General features: G+C 48.5%; 2 protein-coding genes and 1 non-coding gene across 8 annotated transcripts in view; 2 read left to right on the top strand and 1 right to left on the bottom strand.

The window, feature by feature from the left end:
- Positions 1-6,681, top strand: part of FOXJ2 (forkhead box J2) — a 34,381-nt gene extending 27,700 nt beyond the window's left edge. For all 6 annotated transcript variants that reach the window (XM_073313743.2, XM_073313751.2, XM_073313770.2 and 3 more), the window contains 4 exons: positions 1,609-1,710; positions 2,261-2,461; positions 3,381-3,479; positions 4,082-6,681. In XM_073313743.2, coding sequence (XP_073169844.1) covers positions 1,609-1,710; positions 2,261-2,461; positions 3,381-3,479; positions 4,082-4,170 — 491 coding nt within the window. In that variant the 3' untranslated portion in view covers positions 4,171-6,681. The remainder of the gene's footprint in view (positions 1-1,608; positions 1,711-2,260; positions 2,462-3,380; positions 3,480-4,081) is intronic.
- Positions 6,682-11,188: 4,507 nt separating this feature from the next.
- Positions 11,189-15,763, bottom strand: C3AR1 (complement C3a receptor 1). The gene is made up of 2 exons (XM_073313802.2): positions 15,685-15,763; positions 11,189-12,635 (listed from the first exon to the last, which is right to left on the bottom strand). The coding sequence occupies exon 2, from the start codon at positions 12,621-12,623 to the stop codon at positions 11,430-11,432; it is 1,194 nt and encodes a 397-aa protein (XP_073169903.1). The 5' UTR covers positions 12,624-12,635; positions 15,685-15,763; the 3' UTR covers positions 11,189-11,429.
- A 1,258-nt stretch (positions 15,764-17,021) lies between these two features.
- On the top strand, positions 17,022-17,094 carry TRNAK-CUU (transfer RNA lysine (anticodon CUU)). Its single transcript has one exon. It is a non-coding gene; the product is annotated as a tRNA-Lys (tRNA).
- The last annotated feature ends 1,675 nt before the right edge of the window (positions 17,095-18,769 follow it).

The raw sequence follows: 18,769 nt of genomic DNA on the forward strand, positions 1-18,769 counted from the left end.
TGAGCTGCAGGGGAGGAAGGGAGCTGCTGGGGGCACAGGGGGCTGGGACAGTGTTGGGGTCCGGTAGGGTGCCCAGGGCTCCTGTGGTGAGCTCCCTCACAGCAGCACCCAGGCACTTCAGAAGATGAGATACAAAGGGTGGGGAGAGGCTGAAACTCAGGTCTGAGTGAACTTGGAAACTGCATTCCCCTTTCACCTCCAGCAGAGGGGGACCCAGCCCCACAAGGCATGGGGTGCAGAAATAAGGGGGGGGTTGAGCACTGAATGACCAGGGAAGCTGAATTTCTGTCCAGTGCAAATTTAGGGTCTTTGGCAAGTAATGGACAGGGCCAGGTTCTGTTTATTTTGTGTTACATGGGTGGAAGACAGGGCCGGATTAACCTTTTGTGGGCGCGGTGCCAAACATATGTGTGGACCCCTTTGGAGGCAGTGGATCATGGCAAGGGGAGGTTGGTCCCGGAGCAAAGGGCTGGCAAGGGGAAATGGGTCATGGCATGGCAGGGGCGGTCTTGCTCTGCCCATCCCGGTGCAAGGCACTGTTTACAAACCAGCAGTCGCCAGATGCACACTGGCCTGCCCCTTCCCCTCAGGGGCGGGCCCATGCCGTGCCACAAGGCCCACCCACCCAACACCCATTTGACTCCCTATGCCCAGCACCCCCCAGAGTCCTTATGCCCAACGCCACCCCCCACCACAAATGCACAGCGCCCTGCACACCACCACCCCTGCCAGCGCCCCCTAGCCCACAGCCCCACCACAACTGCCCAGCACCCCACACAGAACCCCCACTTGCTAGCACCCCAACACACACAGATCTCCGCCACCCACCACTGCCCAGTGTTCTGCCCCACCATCACAACTACACAGTGCCCCCCACAGGCCTCCGCACACTGCCCAGCACCCCAACACACACAGACCTCCCCCACTGCCCAATGCCCCCCCAACAGACCCCCCACTGCCTAGCACTCCAAAACACACAAGCCTCCCGCACTGCCCAGTGCCCCCACCTCCTCATAGCCCAGCACCCTCCCACAGACCCGCTCCCCCACGCCCTGCCCCCTGGGTGCACTCACTGGCCCTGCTGAGCCAGCGCAGAGCAGGGATTCCCCCCTCCCAACAGAGTGCTAGGGAGCAGGACAGCTGAAGCTCGGGAGCACAGAGTGGTCCTGTCCCCCGGGGCCCCACCCGGCCCTGCCTTCCTGGCACTGGTGCCTGCAGTGGTGGAGGCTGAGGGCTCCTCTCTGCCCCTGTCACTGGCAGGCAGCCACCGGGGCCCGAGAGGGGCACTCAGCCGGTTGGTCAGCCGAGAGAAGTGAGCAGTGGGTGGGGGGAGGAGCTGGGATGAAGAGGAGCCGGTGGGCAGGGCAAGGGGTGGAGAGAAGCCCTGGGCTGGCTGGCAGAGAGGAGCTAGCGGTGAAGGGTGGGGGGAAGAGGGGCCAGAGGTGGAGAGGAGCCAGCAGCTGAGGGTGCAGCGCAAGTGGAGTGGGCTGGGCCAAGGCCACTTTTTGTGGGTGGGCCTGACGCCCCTGGCACCATTGTTAACCCGGGACCGGTGGGAGAAGAGGGGTGTTACTTCCTTGTAACTGACTTGTCTGCCTGGCTTTCCAGCATTCCCCCCTGAGTGGTGCTCCAACATTGACTCCCTGAAGGAAAGCTTCAAGATGGTGAACCGGCTGAACTGGTCTAGCATTGAACACTCCCAATTCTCAGGTCAGTAGGAGATCCCACCTCTTGCTTGGCCCAGTGGGAGACCCAGGTTCCATTCCCTGCTCTGCCACACACTTCCTGTGTGACCTGGGGGAAGTCACTCAGCCTCTCTGGGCCTCAGTTCCCATCTGTACAATGGAGATAATAGCATTGCCCTGCCTCATGGATTGTGGGGAGGAGAAATCCACTCAAGATTTTTGTGGCCCTCAGATACAGCAGTGATGGGGGCAGCTAGAAGATAGATGAATGGCTTCCCAGTCCCTGCTGCTGCTTGTCCCACTCATGTGTCAGAGACATCATGCTGCGAATAGAAAAAAGCAGCTCTCCAGAGAGTGCACAGCAGAGATTAGAGGTGCGCATGGGGTGGGGAAGCCCTGAGTGTGAAGAAAGGGACTCTCTGAGGGGATACAGCGGTGAGAAAGGAAATGGTGAGCCCTTGAGTATGAGGAAAGGAGGATTCCCAGGGGAGTACCCAGAGGGTTAGGGATTAGGCAAGGGGAGGGCGCACGATGCATGCAGTAACTGGATTTCATCCCCCCCATTGCCCTTGCAGAGCTGATGGAGAGCCTGCGCCAGGCTGAGCGGAAGAACTGGACCCTGGATCAGCACCACATTGCCAACCTCTGCGACTCCCTCAATCACTTTCTCACCCAGACTGGTCAGCTCCCTCACCTGGGGGGCCCTCAGCAGCCCCCCCGAATCTCTGATTCTTGCGCCCTGAATAGTGGCAAGCAGGAACAGTCCATGAACCAAGGTACACAGCAGGGTGGGTAGGAGGGGGACCCAAGATGCCATGCAAATGGGTGAGACGGATTCCCAGTTGTGTAGAGGTGCTGGACACCTTGTCACCATGCCAAGCACCATGGCACTGAACAGCCCCATGCTATGTTGCTCTAAACCACTTAGACTTCGTCAGTGTCTTTCATACGGACTGTGTCCCACCCAGTGCTTAATTTGTAATGAAAGAGGTGCCGGAACTCAAGCAATTTTTTTACTTTTATAACTAACGTGGCAAGCCCAGACATGCCGGGGCTCAGGCCTGACCAGCCTTGGCACAAATGAAGCACTGGTCCTACCTGGCTCTAGAGAGTTTAGTACAGGAGAGATGGGGATGTATGTGCTCATAACACAGTGCATAGTGGTGTGAAGGCATTATCTGGTATGTGTGGTTGAGCAGCCAATAACCCAGACAGAAAGCAATTAGAAAGCACACAGGCAAAAAGAGGAGGTGAGAGGTGTTTTGTCGATGGTCTGTGGAGAGGTGCCAGAGTGGCTGTTCCAGATGGTAGGAGCTAGAGAGAAGAAGATGGTCTCCCCTGCACTGAAGATCCTGTGGTAGGAGAGAGAGTCGGATGATGCTCTATGAGGAGCGGACAAGGGCAGTGAGGAGAGATCATGGCCTTGCAGCAGCTTGATTTTGACCCGACTTGGGACATGTCTAGGAAGGGGGTGATGGGCCAAAATTCCCCACTTTAACCCAGTAGAATAACAATATGGTTTTGGTACCATGGCTGAGCTGTAACACGTTGTCAGGGCCTGTCCACTGAACACTTCCTGATTCTCCCTGGAGCGTGTCAGTCAGTCTGTTCTGTGGCTGAGCTGCGACGCCCAGTCAGTGCCAGGCGAGCTGGCTGAGGGGATCACTGATGGTTCTTTTCCCTTTCCTTTGGCAGTGAACTCTTATGGTCAGCCACAGCCTCCCCATCTCTTCTCCGGGCCATCTCCTATGTACCAGATTTCCACCCAGGACAATCCAGGGTATAATCGCCCAGGTAAGTGGTGAAATGATGACATGTAATACAACTCTCACCCCAGCTGTCTCAGCCGTCCAGCAGCACATTCTAGCAGGGCCTTTCCCCTCTCTGTCAGAGAGCTGGAGTAGGGCTGAGGGAGCCTAGACTGCAGGAGGTCCCGCAGCAGGACACTGCCACGGCACTGGTGAGAGCAAGCTCAGTTGCCCGACTCCTCTCACCGCCCCCACCCCATCTCGTTGCCCCGTCACACCACTTTCCCACAGCTGGGTGCTCACTGGGCACTGCTGTGAGGGAGCTCATGCTGCCAGACTCCTTAGGCTTTAGTTAGATGCTGACTGAACACTGTTGAGGGCAGCTCATGGGGAATCTCCCATTGCTGCAGTTACCCTTAGATCACCTGAGCCCCTGCTCCCAATCTGGACACTGATAGGACACTGTCTTGGGGTGGAAACGTGTGCTGCCGGGGGGAGGGAATGTGTCCTGGCAGGTCACTGCTCTGGGGAAGTTCACGCCAGCTGAGTCCTTCCCCTTTTATTGTTCCCAAGAACCCACTAGGACAGAGCTTGACTTCTCCGCTAACCATCTCTTTCCCTTTTTCTCCCTCTTCCCCCTCCACTCAGCTCACCATCTGGTCCCCCGACCTCCAGTCCCTCCTCCAGGCGCCAATGAGGAAATCCCCGACGATTTTGACTGGGACTTGATCACCTAGCGCGTTACAGACTCGAGAGCCTGTCCCTTGTGAGGGACCTGGGAGGGAAGGGGGGCATGGGGTGAAAGGTCGCAGGTCCAGCTGCCCTGGCCTCCCTGCCTTGCCTGTATATAGATATATATTCTCTCTCTGCGCCAGAGAAGCCACCGCAAGATGCTGCCGAAGATAATCCTTCCTTGCGTCCTGTTTTACCTTCTTTTTTTTCTTTTCTTCATTATTATTATTATTATTATCAGTAATCGAGCACGGCTCTCCCCCACTGGCCTCGGACACATCAGATCGGCTCCCCCACATTGCGTGGTGCCCTGCGTGGGGCGGAGGGTGGAGAGATGGCTCCCTGATGCCATGACAAGACCTCAGAAGGCCGAAACCTCAAGAGCATCTTTCTCTGCCTCCCTCATTTTGTGTTTAACAATCCCTTTTTGCCGGTGAATCTGTTGTACTGGCTACCGGAGTGAGAGAGCCTAGTGGACCCTGGGAGCCTGTAATTATGTTGTTTGGTAAATGTTGTAAAGGTCAGGGGCTCAAAGGGACACTGGAGGGGTGATTTTAGCTCCGTGATCATTCTCACACCAGCAAGGGATGGCAAGAGAAGGAAGGAAGACCCTGAATATAAAGAAAGCAAAATCTCTATGGGGGTGAGATACAGCTGGGATTTGGGCCGAGCTGGGAGAGGAAGGCCCTGAGTGCAGAAAAAGGAGAATTTCTAGCACAGATGCATTTGGGATTCAGAGACCATTGCCATTTGTAAGGAGATCAGCGGGAACCCTGACCTGTTTTCTATGCTGACTTTTGCAGTCCCTGGGAATGTGAAGCCCACCTGTCAAGTAGGGGAAGCTTAGCAGGTGTATTTTGCACCAGCACTGGGGGGATCGGGAACAGCACATCAAATAGAATTCCCCAAAGGCTTTTAACGTCACCTTTCCCCTCCCGCAGCCCCATCACCTTCCATAAAAATATAGTGAAGCTTTTATTTGCATATCCAAAGAAGACACATACAAATTAGGAATCACTCCCCCTACCCCTCAGTTCTTGTTCTGTTAGTTATTCCCCCCCTTAATTTCTTTGGAGGCTGTCCTTGCCTGTGGTGTAAGGATGCAAGCAAAGGGAGTCTTGTCTGCATAGTTATATATACACAGTGGGTGATTTCCATTTCAGGAGTGAACCAAGGATAAAAAGAAGAAGCCACTGCTCTGTGTTGAGGAAGATTTGGGGACTTGTGGGTTAGAGATTGGAGTGTGTCGTCCGTCCGTGTTCCCCCCCCCGGTTGAAGAGGTGTGAGGCTTCACAGTTGTTATGTTTCAGAAGCACAAATGACAGGACAGGAGGTGTGGGGCAGATATTTAAACTGCACAGCCAAAGGGAGGAATGGGGAGGATGGGTCAGGCCACTCATAGGTCAGCTGGAGAGAGAGCGGGTGAAGAGTTAGCACATCCCAAAATCCAGTCTCTGTGTGAGCACTTGCAAAGCAGGATGGGGAAGCCGTGTTGAAGCAGGAATGAGTGTTTAGCTGCCGTCCCCCCAGTTGTGTCCCCTGGCTGTCCCCCTGTTTCTAGCGTGGCTCTGTTCTGTCAAACCTCTTGTTTCCTCTTTCTATTTTGTAACTCCCTAGCCCCTGTTTATCGGTGAGGGGAACCAAGTTGGAAGCAAACCATCATGGGGACTCAACATGCCAAGGGTGGGGGAAATAATTTTGCATCGCTTTATAATTTGCTGTTGAGATAAACCAATTGGATCTTTGTCGGGAAGATGGACAGTCTCGTTGGATTTGAGGGGCGGGTGGGGGGGTACTGTTTTTTGTTGTTTTTTTTTAAGTGGGCGTGGTCATCATTGAGCATTCCCAAGAGGAGTGGGGAATCCCAGAGTCGGCTTCAGCATGGAGTTAGCCAGCGGTTCCCTCTGCTGCCCAGGATGGGAATGATATGACCAGGAAGCCGTGTTCGGTTGGGTTTCTGTGGCACAGAGCAGCAGAGATGACCTCCCTCCGGGTGCCACTCAGTGCTTTGCAGGGGATGTTCCCAAGAGCCGGGCCCATGGAAGTCATTCAGAAGGCCGTTTGGCCTTTCAGAGAACCCTGAAAACAAACCAAGATGGCTCCTTTGCATAGTCAAGTGCTCCTCACTTGCATATTCATTTGCCTTGTTTGCATATTCAGTTGTGCATCATTTGCATATGTAAATATATGCCGGTCAGTGTGCAAATTAGCCTTGCCCCCACCCCTGAAATATCGTGCATCATTTGTGGGCAAGATGGCATCGGATTGGACTCGTGGAGTCAAAGGGCTTCGCACTGGAACTGCACTGCAAGCTGGTGACATAGCCTGTCAGGAGTGAAGGGATGCAGTCAAAGGAGATCAGCCTGCAAGTGAGAGGAGTCCCTTGCACCCCCTTGCACTTTGGTGTGGCCCATGATGCTTTGTGTCAAGGAGAGAGGAGAAGGGGTGTGGCCTCACGAGTTTATTTTTGTGCATGCTTTCTTAATAAAAAGAAAAAGTGAATGTTTATGGTTTAACCCTTTTGGTGCTGGTGTTGAATTATTTTTCAGTGGCGGCTGGTCGGGCGAAACACAAGATTTATCAACTTTATTGTTAGGGTTTGGCTCCTACCTGCATAGCCTGGAGAGAGAGGAGGAGCTATTGTAGATGCCTGCACCAAAGTCAGATATGAAATCAAGACCCTCTGTAGGGAAGACAGTGAAAGAGCTGCACTGTTGAATCTTTACACTTCATGTAGATCAGTCAGTCTCAGCCTGTTCATTCTGTCCATTGCATGATGCACAGCAGAAAGGCAGCATGGATCTACCCAAAATGTAATGGGAAATGTTTGTATTTTTAATTATCTGCCTGTCACTGCACTGCATAACTTTGCATTTATTAACATTGAATTTCATCTGCCATTTTGTTGCCCAGTCACCCAGTTTGTAACCCTTTGCATTCAGCTTTGGAATGAACTATCTTGAGTGATTTTTGTATTGCCTGAAAACCTTGCCATCTCACTGTTTATTCCTTTTTTCCAGATCATTTAAGAATATGTTGAACAGCACTGGTCCCACCAGAGATGCTGGGGGGACCCCAGTATTTACCTGTCTCCACTGTGAAAGCTGATCATTTATTCCCTACACTGTTTCCTGTCTTTTAACCAGTTACTGATCCATGAGAGGGCCTTCCCTCTTATCCCATGACAACTTACTTTGCTTAAGAGACTTTGGTGTGGGACTTTATCAAAGGCTTTCTGAAAGTCCAAGTAAACTGTAGCCACTGGATCACCCAGGTCCATGTGCTTGTTGATGCCTTCAAGAATTCCAGTAGATTGGTGAGGCATGATTTCTCTTTCCAAATGCCATGTTGGTTCTTCCCCAACATATGTTCATCTGTGTGTTTGCTAATTCTGTTCTTTAATTGCCTGGTACTAAAGTTAGGCTTACTGGCCTGTAATGTCCAGGATCACTTCTTAAACCCTTTTTAAAAATTGGCATCACATTAGGTTTCCTCCAGTCAACTGGTACAGAGGCTGATTTAAGCAATAGGTTACGTACCACAGTAAGTAGTTAAACTGTGGTGGCCAAAACTGAACACAGTACTCCACTTGAGACCTTACTAGGGCGGAGTAGAATGGGACAGTTACCTCCTGTGTCTTAAATACGACACTCATGTTCATACATGCTAGAATATTAGCCTTCACATTGTTGGCTCGTATTCAATTTGTGATCCACTATAACCCCAGATCCTTTTCAACAGTACTACCATGTAGGCAGTTATTCTCATTTTTATAGGCGTGCATTGGGGTTTTCTTTCTTAAATGAAGTACTTTTTTTTTTCTTACTTAAATGAAGCATTTGCCTGATTGAATTTCATTTTGTTGAATTCAGACCAATTCTACAATTTGTTAAGGTCATTTTGGATTCTAATCCTGTTCTCCAAAGTCTTTGCAACCCTCCCAGCTTGATATCATCTGCAAAATTCATAAGCACACTTATCCCAGCCATTAATGAAAATATTGAATAGCACCGGACCCAGGACTGACCCCCAGTGTTTACCCATGAGATATTTTCCATTCCCTACACCATTTTGACAGCAAACCATTGATAACTCCTTGAGTGAGTACAGTCTTTCAACCACTTGTGCATCCATTGTATTGTAACTTAATCTAGACCATATTTCCCTAGTTTGCTTATGAGAATGTCATGTGGGGCTGTGTCAAAACCTTACTAAAATCAAGATATATCACGTCTACTGCTATCCCTCCCTTGCCCCCCATTCGTTAGGCTAGTAACAATGTCAACGAAGGAAATTAGGTTAGTTTGGCATCATTTGTTCTTGGCAAATCCATGTTGGCTGTTACTTACCACCCTACTATCCATTAGGTGCTCACAAATTTATTGTTTAATAATCTGTTCCAGTGTCTTTCCAGATATTGAAGTTAGGTTAACTGGTGTATAATCCCCTGAGTCCTTGTTGTTCCCCTTTTTAAATATAAGTACTATGTTTGCCCTTCTCCAGCTCTCTGGGACCTCACCTGCCCTCCATGAGTTCTCAAAGATAATTGCTAGCAGTTCAAAGATTGCTTCAACTAGTTTCTTAAATATCCTAACTTGAATTTTGTGAGGCCCTTCTGACTTGAAGACAGCCAACTTACCTAAATAATCTTTAATGTGTTCTTTCCCTATTCTAGCTTGAGTTCCTTGCCCCTTCCTAAATATTGGCTTACAATTAACCTCATTAGTGAAGACTGAAGTAAAATAGGCAGTGAACACCTCTGCCTTTTTGATGTCTCAGTTATTAGCTCTCCTTCTCCACTAAGTAGTGGATTTACACTTTCCTTCACCTTTCCCTTGCTCCTAATACATTTGTAGTACCTGTTCTTATTGCCTTTTATGTCTCTTGCTGGGTGTAATTAATTTTGTGCCTTAGCTTTTTTGATTTGGCTCCTACATGCTTGTGCTATTCTTTTGCATTCATCCGTAGCAATTTATCCATGTTTCCACTTTTTTGGTTCTCAGGTCATTAAAGAGCTCCTGATGGAGCTATATTGGCCTCTTACTATTCTTCCTGTATTTCCTTCCATCAGGATCATTTGCAGTTGTACCTTTAATATTGTCTCTCTAAGAAATTGCCAACTCTGCTGCATTCCTTTTCCCTTAGATTTTCTTCCCAGGGGACCCTGCCTACCAGTTCTCTGAGTTAGTTAAAGGCTGCTTTTTGGAAGTCCATTGCTTCACTCCTTCCTTTCCTTCGAATCAGGAAATCTCGAATATCATGATCACTTTCACCCAGTTTGCCTTCTACCTTCAGATTGCAACAATTTCCTCCCTGTTAGTCAGAATCAAGGCTAAAATAGCTGCCCCACTTGTTACTTGTTCCACCTTCTGAAACAAAAAGATGTCCCAATACATTCCAAGACTTAGGGAATTTTGTGGTTTGCTGGGTCACTTTCCCAACAAATATCTGGGTAGTTAAAATCACCCATTGTTACCAAGTCTCATGTTTTGGATATTTCTGTTAATGGTTCTAAAAATGCCTCATCCATCCCACTTCCTGCTTTGTGGTGTATAGTAGACCCCTATCATGATGTCACCACTGTTTGGTGCAGCATTTATCTTCACTCAGAGACTTGGGAGTCATGATAGTGTCCACGTGTATAGACAGTGCTCCCTTGCTTTAAATCTTTTCCATATGCATCTTTTACTTTGCACGTCTGAGCACTGGAGAAGTTTATATCTGATCAGAACTGTGGCTTTGGTCTCTCTCTAAGATTTTGCACTGAAGAAAACAACTGGCTCTTGGGTTTAGCTGATCGCCATATTTGGGGTCGGGAAGGAATTTTCCTCCAGGGCAGATTGGAAGGCCCTGGAGGTTTTTTGCCTTCCTCTGTAGCATGGGGCACAGGTCACTTGCTGGAGGATTCTCTGCTCCTTGAAGTCTTTAAACTATGATTTGAGGACTTCAATAGCACAGATATAGGTGTGAAGTTTTTTTTGTAGGAGTGGTGGGTGAAATTCTGTGGCCTGCGTTGTGCAGGAGGTCAGACTAGATGATCATAATGGTCCCTTCTGACCTAAATATCTATGAATCTGTGAATCTATGGCTCTTTGTGTGCATGACTATTTCTAGCACTGTGTGTATTTGTGTGGCCACTTCCTTCCATATCTCTCAGTCCTTTCTTGTGTCTAATGGAAGCATACAGTTTGAATTCAGACACAGCACTTTCAGAGCCATCTCCCTTCTGAAATTTTACAGAAGGGGTGACCCAGCTCCAGCCTGCTCAGGGTTACATGCTGGATGGCAACCTCTGCTCTGATTGCTTGGGTATCCAGCAGCTTTAGATGTAGTAGGGACATCTCCATGACTAGTGGGACCTACCTTATCACTGTATCACAGGCTGTAATATCAAGGGGACCTTCTAAAGCCATAAAGGAGGGTCCTATTTCTAATGAACCCATGTCCACAGCATGAGGTTCGTTTTTCTGAAAATTGCCCCTTATGCCCCAGTTACTGATTTTGTGCAGTGATGTATTAGCTGAGATGTAGAAACTCTCCTTGAGCTGGCATGGAAAATAAGAGAAGTGGCCCTTTGGAGACAGGAATAGTAGGAGGAATAGTAGGAGGACAGGAGAAAGGCCATGACTAACTGAAACTGAAAGACCCTAAGAATATTGCCATGAAAGGCAGCTTCCATTGCTGGTGAGCAGGTAGGGGATGTCTGCTACAATGCACTGTTGTGAGGAAAACTAGCACTCCCAGAGTGCACTCCTGCTGGGCACTGCTGTGAAAAAGTTCAGTGTCCCAGCTGAAGAAGAGTTAAGGGTAGGGAAAGGTATGATGACAAATTCCAAGGAGAAATGTCAAAGTATCTTCTCCCTGTAATTTAGCAGACACAGATGATGTGATACATGCTTAATAAATGTGGTACATAGATATTCTGCAACCACATTCTTATTTAGTAATGTCAAGGAGTAACTGCATAATTCCACCACACATCTTCTCACAAGTGCACTTCTCTCTCTCAGATAGGGGGCTCTCTGCTTCCCTTGTGTGTCCCATCAGAAGATTCAGTTCAGAATAGGCCAATCTCCCCTCTCTTTAGGAGGCTATTAAAGGGGAGGTAGGCCTGTTCTGAACTGCCCCAGTCCCCAGGGGCATCCCATACAGATTATTGTCAAACTCATTGTTCTGGCTCTGCTGTCCTCAAGCAAAAAGTCACAGCCATGGAAGGGGCAAATGTCTTCCTCCTGCCCTGGCAGTGCTGTCTGGAATCCCCATTTTAGAGGGTGTTGCTGCTGATATCCCTGTCTGCTGAAGTCTTGGTCCTGTCCCGTGAGTAGGAAGTGGAGCGTGTAACTTCCTCGTTGAAGGCGACCTCCAAGATGCCCTGCACTGATCGGCGTGCCTTCCGCCTGAAGTCCCGCCCCACAAATACGTAGAGCAAAGGGTTGATGCAGCTGTTGGCATAGGCTAGTGCTGTAGAGAGGTGGTCCCACAGTGCCACTGTCTCCCTAAATCTGGTGCCTGGCATAGCTAGGAGAGACAGTGCCTCAACTGTGTGAAATGGAGCCCAGCAGACAAAGAATGCTACTACCACAACCAGGATCACTCGCAGGGTCTTACCACGGGGTTTGGTAAATCGGGCTCCATGCATCTTGACGGCAATAAGGATGTAGCAAGCTGCAATTATGCTAAAGGGAAGGAGGAAGCCAAAAACAATCCTGGTAATACTGATGGTCAGTAGGGTGGCTGGCCGACTGCTGTAGGAGAAGTAATCATTCAAGTTCCCCAGTAAGTCAGTATCATTGTAAAGGCTGCTAGAAATATCAGCACTGGAGAAACCAACAGGATTTTCATCTAGGGATATGCCAGAGCTCAACGCTGAATCATTCCCGTTCCCGTAATCCATATAATCTCCATAATCCCTACCATCTCCAAATTGATAATGACACACAGTTTTGCCGAATTCATCTGTGAAGGTCTCACGGTAGAGGAAGGCAGGACAGCACATAAGAAAGGCCAGGAGCCAGATACAACCACACATCACTGATGCAAGCCTCACAGTACGGTGGTTCTGACACCAAACTGGTTTCATTACCATCAAGCACCGGTCAATGCTGATGACAGTGAGGAGAAAGACACTGGCAAACATGTTGAGGATGATGGCTGATGGGATAACCTTGCAGAGGAAGTGGCCATATGGCCAGTACTCATGGAGGATCAGGTGAATGATGGAGAATGGCAGAGACATGCAGCACAGGAAGTCAGCCATGGCAAGGTGCAGGAACCACACAGTGTTCACGGTCCGCTTCATTTTCAGGCCAGCCACCCAGATCACCAAGCCATTGCCCAGGAGACCCAGGATAAAGGTGACAATGAAGATAATTAAGGAACAAATTATTTCTGGTGCGTACTGTAGCGTGGCACCATCATCTGGCTTGTAGGTGCTGTTACTCCTCAGGAGCAGAGACATAGTCTTTAGATACTGGTGGCAAAAAAATAGAAGATCATTTGCTATACCATTAACACACCCCATTGCCAGCTGTATGTGCCCAACCCCAAGATTATGCTTTCTGTATGTATCAAAACATCTTTGTGTGGCTTGTCAGGAGTAGAGGTTGAACCTAGAAGCTATAAATATGACAGCACAAGTCCCCCCTACTGCCTGAGCAGGAAGACCTGGCTGTATTAGTGCAAAGGCTGTAGCCAAATCATACATCTCTATGTGGTCTAGCCACGAGAAGGGGTCATAGTGCCACAGTGTAAATGTTGGTGTACTCAGATTCTCCTATGTCCAAAATAGCCTTTAATGCCAGCACTATCCTTAGCAGAGATTATCCTTTATTTACATTCCTGGTCACCCTAATTCCAGCTGTCCCTCCTCATCTCCTTTTAACTCTCTATAAAATATAAATAATTCTCTCCTTTACTGCAAAAACTTAGTCTTAGTTCCTCTTTCCTTTAAAATAGAAGTGGTTCCCTCTCTCAGGTGGTGAGGTTTATGCCTTGAAAGCAATTTTTGTATTCCCATGAGCCTCTGGTTTGCAACTGTTTCCATGATGTTACAACTAGAACAGTGGAGTCAGCGATTCCATACAGAAGGGGAGATTTCCAGCAAAAGTCTTGTGTAAACCTTCCTTCTCCCCTGCTTTCCTAGCAGCTTAATCCTGAGCATCTCCCAACCCCCACTATTCCAAGGAAGGAGAGACACAGGATGAAGAGTAAGAAATTGATGGATAGAAAAAGACAGGTAAATAAAGAGGGATATTGAGAGAAGGAGAGAAATTGGAATATGGAGTAATAACAGTACTTGGTACTTCTTGTCCATAGATCTCAAAGACCTCTACATGAGTGAAAAAGTGTCATTCGATAGTACTTAGTCCTGCCATGAGTGCAGGGGATTGGACTAGATGACCTCTCGAGGTCCCTTCCAGTCCTGTGATTCTATGATTCTCTCTAGATGAAGAAAGAGGCACAGAGAGATTAAAGTACAGTTTTACTCTGAAAAGCGGCAATGTAAAAACAACACCTCTCCCTCAACCCTTGGATGTGTTCAGAGCGAGATTTACTCACTTGAATGACTAAAACAGTTTTGACAGCTTTTTACTCATGTTCCCCGAGCAGAGTCAAGATAGCTCAGTGAAAGGGAGCTTGATTCTATTTCTTCCTGTGCATTAACAGAATTGTTTACAAGTTCCAGGCAGTTAGACCGATGCCAAACCCAAAGCATCAGGTTGCAGAAGTATCACTGAGGGCATGATCGGAAGAGAGTGAAGTTGCACAGGGGTTACCAAGGGTCTAATTCAGCATGCAACATCTTTATTATTGCTGGTGAAGCAAGAGAAGGAGAGAACCCAGTGTGATTCTGTTGTTGTTATTATCATCATCATATGCATTTCTGTTACACTAGCAACTAGGCTCCAATCAGGTACTGAACACACACAATAAAAATCAAACAGGCCCTGCCCCAAAGGTTTACAGTCTGTAACATACGCTGAAACAAAAGATGGATGAAACACAAAGGAGGGGAGGACAAGAGAAACAATAATGGTTAACATAATAAGCAGAAGTCTTACCACATCAACTGCCTACCCATTGTCAAGAGATCTGTAGGCATCACAGCAGGGGTGAGTTTTAAGAAGGGACACTATGAATTGTGATGGGGGAGCTGCTCCCAAGATAAGGGGCAGCATAGCTGAAAGCATGAAGGTGCTTGCGGAAAATGGCCAATAAAGGCTTGGTAAGGGAGGGCTAAGCTGCCTTCAAAGTAAGACTAGTAGTTTGTATTTGATACAGTGAAGAAGAGAGAGCCAGTGGAGGGAAACAAAGGGCTGGTGGGTGTGGGGGTGACGTGGTCAGAGAGACTACTCAGGAAGAGTAGCATTTTGAATAGATTTGAGGTGTGCATTGCAAGATCCCAGAAGAAGGCAAGGTCTACACTACAGACCTATATCTGTATCTGTATAACTGCATCGCAATGGGCTGTGAAAAATCCACAGGCCTGAGCGACAGAGTTACATCGACCTAGTCCCCCGAGTGGAGACTGCGCTACATTGATAGGAGAGCTTCTCCCACCAACACACCTGCTGTCTCATGGGGAGATGGATTAACTATGCAGGTGGGAGAAGCTCTCCCATTGGCATAGGAGCCTCCTCAAGGAGCACTCCAGTGGGGCAGCTGCACCGGTGCTGCTGTGTCCCTGTAGCGCTGTACGTGAAGACAAGCCCCAGGTTTGTTGGGCTGGGAGTTAGAAAAAAAGGCCATTGTTTTCCTTGTCACCACAGTGCATTTGATACATACATAAATCCTTGAGAGAGACGGTCAATGTGGGACTCACAATGCCGCTTTTCAGAGCAGAAATGCACTTTAAATGACATCCCCAGGGTCCCTCATGGAGTCAGTGACACAGAGGGAATAGAACCCAGGTCTCACTATTCCTTGTCAAGTTGTAATAAATCCCAGTTGTGCAGGCAGAAGGCAAAGTTACTGTATAAACCACACACCCCTTGGAGGGCTGAGGCTAAAAGCCTGCTCCTTCAACTCCAAATCACAGGCCATTATTATTCCAGCTAAAGATCACCCTTGTCCTGCTTATTGTACTAGCAGGTCCCTTATCCTTCCTGCGGGGGAGGGGAATGCTGCTATGGAGCAACCTCCTTCGCTGATACACACACAGAGCCAAGACAGAACGCTGCCCTGGCCACTGGACCAAGCTGCCTCTTAGAATCTACACAGTGGATAGTCAAAAGAAGATGCTTTATATACACTGAAATCAATCCTGCTCCAAGACAGGGAGCTGGATGAATCCGTCTAGAGGGTCCTGTCACACTCTCCCACCCAAGGTTTTCTAGATCCCTAAAAGAGAGAGGCACAGGGAGAGAGAGATGCTTTAAGAAGGCATGGAGGCAGTAACAAATGACTACAAAGATAGGGAGAGAGAGAGAGACACTTTAAGAGCAACAGATGGAGGGAAAGAGCAACCGAGAGAAATTGCAGAACACAGAGATAGAATGCTGTCTGCCTTCTGTACATACCCTGGTACAGCAGATTCCTCAGTGGACTGGGGAGCAAGAACCACCTTGATCATAGGTCTTGTCTTAAGCACTGGCTCTGGAGTCATCAGAGAAAAACTTATATGGTCAGTTTAGGAACTGACTTTAAATCCATTATTTGAAGATTTTTCGCACCCAAGCGGAAGGACAAGAATGAGTCACTTCTGTAATCAGATGACTTGAGCTGCAAAACATCTGGCCTAATGCTGCTGAGATAAAGCAATAGTGGCATGTGGACAAATATGGTGCTTACAAGAAGTTTTCATAAGGAAATTGGACTCACCGCGTGAGATCAAAGCAGTAGATTTTGTCTCTTGCCTCTTGCCATGATAATACAGATCATTGCTCCATCTAGTTCAGTATCCCATAGCCTGCTCGACCACATCACATTACTGGTCTATTTTGTCTGGTGTAGCAGATCAGAACATTGATCCACCTGGTTGTGTATACTGTCTCCTGCGTATTGGATCCATCTAATCTTATATCCCAACTCCCATTAACCTGGACCATCTAATTTGGAATACCATGTGTCACAGAAGACACAAAACTCAAAAAGAAGACACAAAACCCCATAATGCACCTCAACGCAAGGAAATTTCTTCCCAACCACCAACTGATGATAAGATTTCACTCTGAAGCATGAGGAATCATAGAATCATAGGACTGATAGCCTTAGCCATTTTTACTGTAAGTAGCATCACTGAAGATAGTACAGCTTTCTGATTCATGTAGGTGTCAAATCTTGTTACTGTTAATCTGCTTTTTACCTCAGTAATATCATGCAGTGAGAAGTTACAGACTACTTGGCCAAGCACAGTGGGGCCTTACATTCAATTCGACAGTATTTCTGTTTGTCTGTGCAAAACCTTACACTCACTTCAGTGCCATTTCTGTTTGTTTGTCTGCCTGTCTGTAACTTGATGGCATATGAGGTTCTAATGAGAATGACCAGCACATGAAAAATACCTTTACTACCTTCCAGTGACTTTCACTCAAGCCAGACCACATCCTTGATTTGCAGCCAAGGGGAAGTGAAGTGCATGTCTTAGCGCATATCTTGGGAAAAATGAGGAGGTCTCTCCATATCAACACACTGCACCCTCATTTTCCCCTTTGTGGATATAAACATGTTGTTTCCTAACAGCTCCCTCCCCATCACCATAAATAAATTACATAAAAGAGTAAAGAAAAATATGATGAGCTTTGCAAAGCTCTGTACCCTTTCCCCAGCAGAAGTGGAAGGAAATGAATTTGCATCTCTTTTTAGTGATGTTGTTTCCTGTTCTGAAACAAGCAGAGAAAATCGAATGAGGCAGACAGCCTGACTAGTTCAGCTGGTAGAGCATGAGACTCTTAATTTCAGGGCTGTGGGTTCGAGCCCCACATTGGGCACTTGATCTTGATGCCTTAAGCATAATTTCAGGAGGAGGGATAGCTCAGTGGTTTGAGCATTAGCCTCCTGAACCCAGGGTTGTGAGTTCAATCCTTGAGGGGCCATTTAGGAATCTGGGGCAAAAATTGGGGATTGGACCTACTTTGAGCAGGGGTTGGACTAGATGACCTCCTGAGGTCCCTTCCAACCTTGGTATTTTCTGATATGAACATTTTATTTCCTTATATCTGAGGGGGCCAGTGGTAAAGAACCAGAGGGTCTGCAGGGCAGGATTGAGGGGCATTGGCAGAGCTGGGTGGAGGGAGTCCAGGACTGCTGTTAGAGAGCTGGAGTAGGGCTGAGGGAGCCTAGACTGCAGGAGGTCCCGCAGCAGGACACTGCCACGGCACTGGTGAGAGCAAGCTCAGTTGCCCGACTCCTCTCACCGCCCCCGCCCCATCTCGTTGCCCCGTCACACCACTTTCCCACAGCTGGGTGCTCACTGGGCACTGCTGTGAGGGAGCTCATGCTGCCAGACTCCTTAGGCCTTAGTTAGATGCTGACTGAACACTGTTGAGGGCAGCTCATGGGGAATCTCCCATTGCTGCAGTTACCCTTAGATCACCTGAGCCCCTGCTCCCAATCTGGACACTGATAGGACACTGTCTTGGGGTGGAAACATGTGCTGCCGGGGGGGGGGAATGTGTCCTGGCAGGTCACTGCTCTGGGGAAGTTCACGCCAGCTGAGTCCTTCCCCTTTTATTGTTCCCAAGAACCCACTAGGACAGAGCTTGACTTCTCCGCTAACCATCTCTTTCCCTTTTTCTCCCTCTTCCCCCTCCACTCAGCTCACCATCTGGTCCCCCGACCTCCAGTCCCTCCTCCAGGCGCCAATGAGGAAATCCCCGACGATTTTGACTGGGACTTGATCACCTAGCGCGTTACAGACTCGAGAGCCTGTCCCTTGTGAGGGACCTGGGAGGGAAGGGGGGCATGGGGTGAAAGGTCGCAGGTCCAGCTGCCCTGGCCTCCCTGCCTTGCCTGTATATAGATATATATTCTCTCTCTGCGCTAGAGAAGCCACCGCAAGATGCTGCCGAAGATAATCCTTCCTTGCGTCCTGTTTTACCTTCTTTTTTTCTTTTCTTCATTATTATTAATTATTATTATTATTATTATTATCATCAGTAATCAAGCACGGCTCTCCCCCACTGGCCTCGGACACATCAGATCGGCTCCCCCACATTGCGTGGTGCCCTGCGTGGGGCGGAGGGTAGAGAGATGGCTCCCTGATGCCATGACAAGACCTCAGAAGGCCGAAACCTCAAGAGCATCTTTCTCTGCCTCCCTCATTTTGTGTTTAACAATCCCTTTTTGCCGGTGAATCTGTTGTACTGGCTACCGGAGTGAGAGAGCCTAGTGGACCCTGGGAGCCTGTAATTATGTTGTTTGGTAAATGTTGTAAAGGTCAGGGGCTCAAAGGGACACTGGAGGGGTGATTTTAGCTCCGTGATCATTCTCACACCAGCAAGGGATGGCAAGAGAAGGAAGGAAGACCCTGAATATAAAGAAAGCAAAATCTCTATGGGGGTGAGATACAGCTGGGATTTGGGCCGAGCTGGGAGAGGAAGGCCCTGAGTGCAGAAAAAGGAGAATTTCTTGCACAGATGCTGTCAAGGTTCCTCCCCCACTCTG

Source organism: Lepidochelys kempii, chromosome 1, assembly GCF_965140285.1.
Source record: "Lepidochelys kempii isolate rLepKem1 chromosome 1, rLepKem1.hap1, whole genome shotgun sequence".
In the NCBI taxonomy this organism is placed as follows: Eukaryota; Metazoa; Chordata; order Testudines; family Cheloniidae; genus Lepidochelys; species Lepidochelys kempii.

Coding starts and splice junctions, on each gene's coding strand:
- C3AR1 (XM_073313802.2), bottom strand. CDS start 12,623: ATGTCTCTGCTCCTGAGGAGTAACAGCACCTACAAGCCAGATGATGGT.